General features: G+C 50.3%; 1 protein-coding gene across 2 annotated transcripts in view; it reads right to left on the bottom strand.

Annotated features, from left to right (window-relative positions):
- Positions 1-5,028, bottom strand: part of CENPT (centromere protein T) — a 186,826-nt gene extending 181,798 nt beyond the window's left edge. The window contains exons 1-10 of one of the 2 annotated variants that reach the window (XR_010747059.1): positions 4,703-5,027; positions 3,433-3,523; positions 3,243-3,330; positions 3,040-3,136; positions 2,779-2,915; positions 2,614-2,662; positions 2,252-2,397; positions 1,248-1,436; positions 706-1,020; positions 363-453 (exon numbers count right to left, since the gene is read on the bottom strand). Coding sequence is in view for 1 of the 2 variants with exons in the window: in XM_066349968.1 (XP_066206065.1) it covers positions 363-453; positions 706-1,005; positions 1,248-1,436; positions 2,252-2,397; positions 2,614-2,662; positions 2,779-2,915; positions 3,040-3,136; positions 3,243-3,330; positions 3,433-3,523; positions 4,703-4,815 (1,301 nt within the window). In the remaining variant the exon portion in view is untranslated. Of the gene's footprint in view, positions 1-362; positions 454-705; positions 1,021-1,247; positions 1,437-2,251; positions 2,398-2,613; positions 2,663-2,778; positions 2,916-3,039; positions 3,137-3,242; positions 3,331-3,432; positions 3,524-4,702 lie in introns of both variants that reach the window. The other variant, XM_066349968.1, reaches the window with a different exon arrangement.
- Positions 5,029-7,906: the final 2,878 nt, after the last annotated feature.

Below are 7,906 nucleotides of genomic sequence, written 5' to 3' on the forward strand. Positions count from 1 at the left end.
GTCTAGCCTTATCATACAAACAGGTACTTTCTCAGGTCCATGACCCTCAGGCCTTGGCATGGACATTCCCTCCCCTCAGTCCATTGCTGTCTCTGATTCTGCTAATCCTCATCCAGAAAACCTTCTCTGAATACAGTGACCTAGCCACTTTCCCCTACCCAGGCTCCTCTATGCCCCTGGAAGCAGGTACCAGGATGACAGATGGGCTCTCAGAGAGCCCCGCCCAGCCCAACTAAGGGTGCTCTGCTAGATAATTATCTGCATACCCACGGGAAGAGGAATAACGCTGTGGTGCCCAATGCCAACCTCAGTGCCTGCCCATTCCCAAGATGCCCATGTGGAACAGGGTCATGGGATCTTACACTGCAGTGCTAGTCGGTGGAACTGGCTCAAGGAACTCAAGTCGCCTGGCCTGAAGGAACTCCGGGGTGCTGGACGCTAACTCTGGACTTCCTGCAGAGAAAGGGCAGAGTTACAAGGGGCTTAGGCCTAACCATCTCACACAACCCTGAAGGCCTACAGCCCCCTTGTCCTGTTCACTGAGGACCCTATCTAGCTCCGGCCAGCCAGGCAAGGGGTACCTCAAAGTCTCCCTGTACCAATACTATCTGTGCTGAGAAACACAACCCAGGTAAGGCACTTCCCCAAGACCAGTGACTGAACACAACTGTCACTTATCCACTCACCCCTGCACTGGGCCCCTACCTGCCCTCCCAGTTGTGTCCATATCCAGTTGTGAAGATCCTTTTGGCTCCTTGGCCTCAGCAGCCTCCCAGGATCCATCTGCTTCTATCACTTTTGTGTCTCTCCCAGGCTCTTCTGCTCTCGTAGATCTTTGTGCTCCTGCTGCCTCCTTCACTTCACTTAGGTCCAAGATTTCTTGCACTGTTTTCTCTACCTCCTTATCAACTCCATCCTGTAAGGGCTCTAGTCCATCTTCTCCAGAGATACTATTGCCGGTGTTCGGGAATTCCATAGCAAGGGCATCAACCTCCTCTGCCTTTCCTGCCAGAAGTTGGGCTGGTTTCCCAGGGCCGGAATAAAGGGGAGAGAATATAGGGCAGAAGCAGTAGCTCAAAGCTGTATCTCTGGAAAGGATGGAGCAGTAAAACCCAACGTAGCCCATCAAGCAGAGAAGGCCAGAGGCAGCCCCAGGGAACTGGTTGGAGGGACACATGGATCTGGGGAGGGAAAACCACCAATGTCAACTCTTGCCGGAGCTTTGCTTGGCTGCCCCATATACTCACTGTTGTTCTGCAGCCCAGGCCTACGGCTCCGTGTCCTGCTACTGACAATCCTCTCAGTAGAGACCGGGGGGCAGGATAGGGAGTGGTGCACACTGGGGGAATGGCCAGTTAAAGGCTGGGAGAAGGGCTGGGTGTCCTCTAACACAGTGTCCGGTGATAGGGTGGCAACAGGGCTTCTGAGGCTGTCACCTGGAGATCAAGAGCCAGATGGCACTCAGTGTACTCCAGCTCCACCTGCTGCCACCCAGTCACCAGGGCCTGGCCATAAATGTAAACCCCTTAAGTCTGCCCCAAGTAGCCTTCAGAGAGAGTACTTCAGAGTACTATAAGCCTTATCTCCCTAATACAGCTCTCCTTACTTACCTTCCTGCTCCTTAGCCTGGCTTTCCCAGGCTCTACTGCTTGTCCCACCCAAACTGTTCATCCATGCCTCCACTCTCTATTTCTCACTCTGCTCCCTCTGTCTGGAACCCTCCTCTTACCCTGGTGAACTTGTCTTCTGGAATCAGGTTTCCAGGCATCTTGACTGGCCCACTGATCCTGAAACATGGCCCCTTTCCACCTCCCAACAAGCTCCAGAACACCTTTCCTACCCAGAGCCATGTAGCTCCTCAAGGATATGGGGTCCTGGAAGACCCTGAGGGACTAAGACTAGGTTACACTAAGACAAGGGCATGTTATAGAAAGAAAGCAGAAACTCCTGCCCTGGCTGGACAGCTGGGTTGGTTAGAGTGTCATCATCCCAACATGCAAAGGTTGCTAGTTCAATCCCTGGTCAGGGCAGATACAGAAAGAGATCAATGTTTCTGTCTTTCTCTCCCTCTCTCTCCCTCAATAAGTTGAAAAAAAGAAAGTAGAAACTCTTAATAGACCTACTGACCAGGTTTGCTCACTGTCGTTGACCCAATGAAAAGGGGAGCAACCCTGGACTCAGCAGTACCTCTTATCAGTCTGGGGGGGGGGGGCTTCCCCTATAGGCCAGAAGAGGGAAATCTCAACCTTACCTGGAAGAGCCAAGGCCACAGAATCTTGCATATCCTTCAAAAATGCACCCACATCGACAGGTCGGCGTGGAGGAGGTCTACGGGCCAAACCAGGCCTCTGCACTGATTGTGGCAGGAAAGGTGTGGCAAAGGTCAGGTTGAGGGAGCTGGTGGGAGAGAGGGGGCACAAAGGAAAGTCAGCTACCTGAGACCTAGCTCCCCCCCTCGTTACTCCATCTTCCCTGCTGAGCTCATCTTTGAGAACACAACTCCCATGTTGTGAGGCTAAAAATGGCTGGAATCAATACGGCCAGAATCCATTCTAGTCATCACCTTTCCCCCAAAGCCTCTCCTCCACCAACCCCCAGAGCAGGCAACAGCACCTGGTGAAAGAGGTGGCTCTAGCATTCCCTTGAGGCTCTGTAAAAGGACCTAAAAAGAAAAAACCATAAGTTACCCAGGCTCCTGATAGCCCTCTCTCCAGCCTTTTAAGCCTCTACAGAGGACAGGAGAGAGAAGGTAACCATAGGAGTTAGCCAGGGCCTCACCCTGGGAGAGAAGCAGCTCCTGGTCCATTCCTTGCTGAAACGCTGACAACCTCAGCCTCTGCTTCCTCTTGCCAGAAGCCAGCAGACTTGGAGCCAGGCTTGTGGGGGGTTTGAGCTCAGGAAGTTGCAGCTCCAGGCTATAAGAATGGAGCTAATCTCAGACAGACCAGAAGCTCAAATGGGGCTTTTAGGACTGCCAGGAGTCTTCCTGATCAGAGCTGCCTAATAGCCTAGACCCAAGCAGGAGAATTCACTGTGCACCTGCCCTGACTGCTTTCCTGGCTGGGGGACTGGACCACTTGCGGCGCTGGCACTGGCTTCACCACTGGCTCTGGCATGACCATGGAAGATTCCGGCGCTGTAGAAAATAACAAGAGGATGGGACTGGCAAGGCAGGCTGCCCTAAATAAGGGATACCACCGGACTAGTGCCCAACTCTGACCAGCAGACCAATGCTCACTTACCAGTCTGTAGGATGTTCTCAAGCAGAGTCCGGGGAGTCTGTTCCTTCAGATATCCACTGGTTTTGATGTGGGCCAATCTGCCAGAAGACTTTAGGCAAAAGCACCAAATAGTCTGTTCCTCTGCCTTGAGATTCCCTCAAAGTGGGCTCCAGAGCAGAGCCCTATAGTGGTCAGTGGGTTGGGCACTTACCCTCCTTCTGTAGGAATGCCGCCTGGCAGTTGTCTTTGTTTGGCTCCTCAGCATCATAGAGAAAGGTGTTTCAAGCAGGGTTCTCTGGGCACTGAATAAAGACCAGCAGCTCTGAGAATTATGTAGGGCGGGGGAAACTTGAAGATGCAGAGACATGCCTTCATCAGGGATCTTGGCTGAAGACTTTTTCCCTCAGAGCCAGGACCCAGAAACAATTGGTCTTTCCTATAGCCCATTCCCAGCTCTATGTCACTAGGGCTGTGGATGAAAGGGAGCCCAAGGGGTATAGAAAGAGAGAAAATATGATGAACCAGGATCTGGCTGGGTAGCTCAGTTGGCTGGAGTGGCATCCTGATACACCAAGGTCGCAGGATCGATCCCTGATCCAGGCACACACACACACAAAAGAAAAGTAATAATGTGATGATGATGATGATGTCCTAGTCAGAGAGAGGGACTGAGGAAGGCTTCACAGAGGTGACTCTGGCAAAATTAGAGGTTATCCACACTGACAAGAGGAGTAATTGGAAGAGTATCCATTCCAGTCATTAAATAATAATCAAAAAAAGATATTTAAGTATTTTAAAGTCTGACAGCAATCTCCATATGGATCATTCTAGCTCTAGCCTCTCTAGTCCAATCCCTCCCAAATTCCAGAACCACATAAATGCTCCCACCTCATCAATATAGGTGTAAAACCTGTAATGAATGGCTTTCTATTGCCTGTAAAGGAACTGCACTGCCCCAGTCTGGCAGATGCCAGCTACCTCACCCTCTGCCCCGTGAGCTCACCACAGCCTTCACCCGCTGACACTCCCACCAAGTCAGGATAAATTCCTGTTCCCTAGCAAAGAACCCTGCCAATTCCTGCCTCCCGACTTCTGCCCAGGCTGTGCTCTCCAGCTCCCTTCCCATCTTCCAGCTGGGAGCTACAAGGGCAGTTAAGGCTGAATATGCAGGGAAAGGAGGGGCCGCTTGCAGATATCTCGACACACTCTGGGCGGGTTTGGGAGAAAGTGGCCAAGAGAACAGGGCAGAAGGCCGGATTCTGAGTGCCCATCCTTCACTTCCAGAGGCAGACCACCTAAAATTCAGGCATAGTTGAACTCTGAGGTGCCGAGACCTGGCAGCACAAACAGCTGACTCGAACCCAGATAAGGGCGTGGCGCCAGTCATCAGAGTCTTGAGTTCTCCAAGCCAGGTCAGCACTGGATCCCATCGAGACTCCACCCCCCAGGCCGTCCCGTGCTCGGGCAGTGCCCGCACATACCCAGCGCGAGTACTTTGGCGTCGCCGCGGGGTGCGCGAGTCCTCTGTATCCAGCACGCGCCGCAGCAGCGTACGCGTCGTAGGCTCATTGTCAGAGATGTAGCTGTCCGCCATCGCCTCTCAAATGATGAGGTCGCCGCGGCTGCCGCCTTCCCGCCGCCGCATTTAAGCGTACTCTCGCGAAGCTGTCGCAGGGCTCCACGGGAATTGCAGTTCTAGCCCTACAGCCCATTGGCGCGGGACCTGTACAATGGTGGCTGAAAACTCTGAATTTGAAGGTATTTTTTTTTTTACCTGGGAGTAAGACTTGCCAAATGTGTGTAACCATAGAAAGCTTGGTTTCCTCATCTGTAAATTGACGGTAAAGACCCATCTAACCTGACCTGTGGTGGCTCAGTGAAAAATGTATCGACCAGGAATGCTGAGGTCGCCAGTTGGAAACCCCTGGCCTGCCTGTTTAAGGCACATACGAGATGCCTCCTGCTACAACCCCTTTTCCCTTCCTCCCTCCCTCCCTCCCTCCCTCCTTCCCTCTCTCTCTCTCTCTCTCTCTCTCTCTCTCTCCCCCCCCCCTCTCTAAAATCAATCAATAAAAAATATATTTTTTAGAAAGGGACCCATCTAATAACAGGATTGTAACGATTCAATGAGGTAATGTCTAACTCAGGATTTGACACATTAAAAACAGGCCATTAATAAATGGTGGTCACTATTATTAAAATATCTCTTATTCTCATCTCCTCTGAAAGTGAGGAGACACATGGGGGAGGAAAAAATAATATCCTATATGTGATTTTTGTCAGATTTTAAATTATATATATATATATACACACACACACCATATATACTTTATTGATTTTAGAGAGAGGAAGTGAGAGAGTGAGAGACAGGAACATCAATCTATTCCTGTAAGTGCCCTGACTGGAGATTGAACCCTGGCAACCTCTGTGCTTAGGGACAATGCTCTAACCAACCAAGCTATCTTGCCAGGGCTGGTCAGATTTATATATGTAAAGACCACTCTGTAGGCTCATTGACTATCAAGACACCAGTTTGCAGGCTCTGAAGCTAGCAGGCCCAGAGATGTTATGATCTCCAAATGTAAAATTCTGAGATAATTACAGCTCTCAAAAGTTCTGTTGGCCTTGGCCAGGTAGCCCAGTTGATTAGTGTGCTGTCTCCATATGCCAAGGTTGCAGTTTCCATCCCCAGTCAGGGCACATACAAAAATCAACCAATAAGCCTGACCTGTGTTGGCACATTGGATAAAGTGTTGACCTGGAACTCTGAGGTCACAGGTTCAAAATCCTGGGCTTGCCAAACGGGAGTTGATGCTTCCTACTCTCCCACCACACTCTACTCCCTCTCCTCTCTAAAATAAATAAATAAAATCTAAAAAAAAAAAAAAAAAATCAGCCAAATTAATGCATGAAAAAATGGAAGAACAAATTGATGTTTCTTTCTCTCTTCCCTAAAATCAAATTAAAAAGTATTTTTTTGAGCGGGGGAGGGAAAGAGAGGCAAACATCAACTCATTCCACTTAGTTGTGCTCCCATTGATTGTTTCTTTTCTTTTTTCTTTCTTTCTTTTTTATTTTTAGCAAGAGGGACACAGGAACAGACAGGAAGGGAGAGAGATGAGAAGCATTAATTCTTCGTTGCAGCACCTTAGTTGTTCATTGATTGCTTTCTCATGTACCTTGACAGGAGGGCTCTGGCCAAGCCAGTGACCCATTGCTCCAGCCAGCGACCTTGGGCTCAAGCCTGCAACCTTGGGCTTCAAGCCAGCGACCTTTGGGCTCAAGCCAGTGACCATCAGTTCATGTCTGTGATCCCATGCTCAAGCCAGTGACCCTGTGCTCAAACCAGTAACCTTGGGGTTTTGAACCTGGGTTCTCTGCATCCCAGGCTGACGTTCTATCCACTGCACCACCACCTGCTCAGGCCCATTAATTGCTTCTCATATGTTTCCTGACCAGGACTCAAACCTGCAACATCGAGATCAAGCTGGTGACCCTGGGATTGAACAGGAGACCTCTATTCACTGCGCCACTGACCAGGACTGAAAGATTTTTCTAAAAAAATTTTAAAAAAAGGTTCTGCCTGACCACCTGATGGCACAGTGGATAGAGCATTGGCCTTGGACACAGAGGAACCAGATTCAAAACCCCGAGGTTGGCCCTGGCCGGTTGGCTCAGCGGTAGAGCGTCGGCCTGGCGTGCGGGGGACCCGGGTTCGATTCCCAGCCAGGGCACATAGGAGAAGCGCCCATTTGCTTCTCCACCCCCCCCTCCTTCCTCTCTGTCTCTCCCCCCCCCCCCCCCCGCAGCCAAGGCTCCATTGGAGCAAAGATGGCCTGGGCGCTGGGGCTGGCTCCTTGGCCTCTGCCCCAGGCGCTAGAGTGGCTCTGGTCGCGAAGAGCGACGCCCGGAGGGGCAGAGCATCGCCCCCTGGTGGGCGTGCCAGGTGGATCCCGGTCGGGTGCATGCGGGAGTCTGTCTGACTGTCTCTCCCCGTTTCCAGCTTCAGAAAAAACAAACAAACAAAAAAAAAACCCCGAGGTCGCCGACTTGAGTGCAGGCTCACCAGCTTGAGTGTGGTGTCACCAGTTTGAGCATGGGATCATAGACATAACCCTATGGTTGCTGACTTGAGCCCAAAGGTCACTAGCTTGAAGCCCAAGATCAATGGTTGAGTCCAAGATCTCTGGCTTGAGCAAGGGGTCACTCACTCTGCTAGAGCCCCCCAGTCAAGGCACATATGAGAAAGCAATCAATGAACAACTAAAGTGCCGCAACAAAGAATTGATGCTTCTCATCTGTCTCCCTTTCTGTCTGTGTGTCTCTCTTAAAAAAAATAATAATAAAAAAATAAAAAAGTTCTGTTATGACTGGAGACTCTATTACCATGTTTTTCACCAATGACAGTGCTGTCCCCACCTTCTTAAATTTTCATGGGAGCTGATGTGGAACTTGAGTTCTGAGTTGCCTATGTCATTCTCCTTTTTGCTCTTCAACTGGGTATAAAGTATCAATTACTTGAACAGGTATGGGCATACCTGTGCCTGTGTTAAAAAAAAAAAAAAGGCCCTGGTCGGTTAGTTCAGTTCATTAAGAGCATCATCTGGAAACAGCAAGGTTGCAGCTTCAATCCCTGATCAAGGTACACACAGGAAGCAACCAAAGAATGCATGACTAAGTGGAAC

Source organism: Saccopteryx leptura, chromosome 9 (genome assembly GCF_036850995.1).
Source record: "Saccopteryx leptura isolate mSacLep1 chromosome 9, mSacLep1_pri_phased_curated, whole genome shotgun sequence".
Classification (NCBI taxonomy): domain Eukaryota; kingdom Metazoa; phylum Chordata; class Mammalia; order Chiroptera; family Emballonuridae; genus Saccopteryx; species Saccopteryx leptura.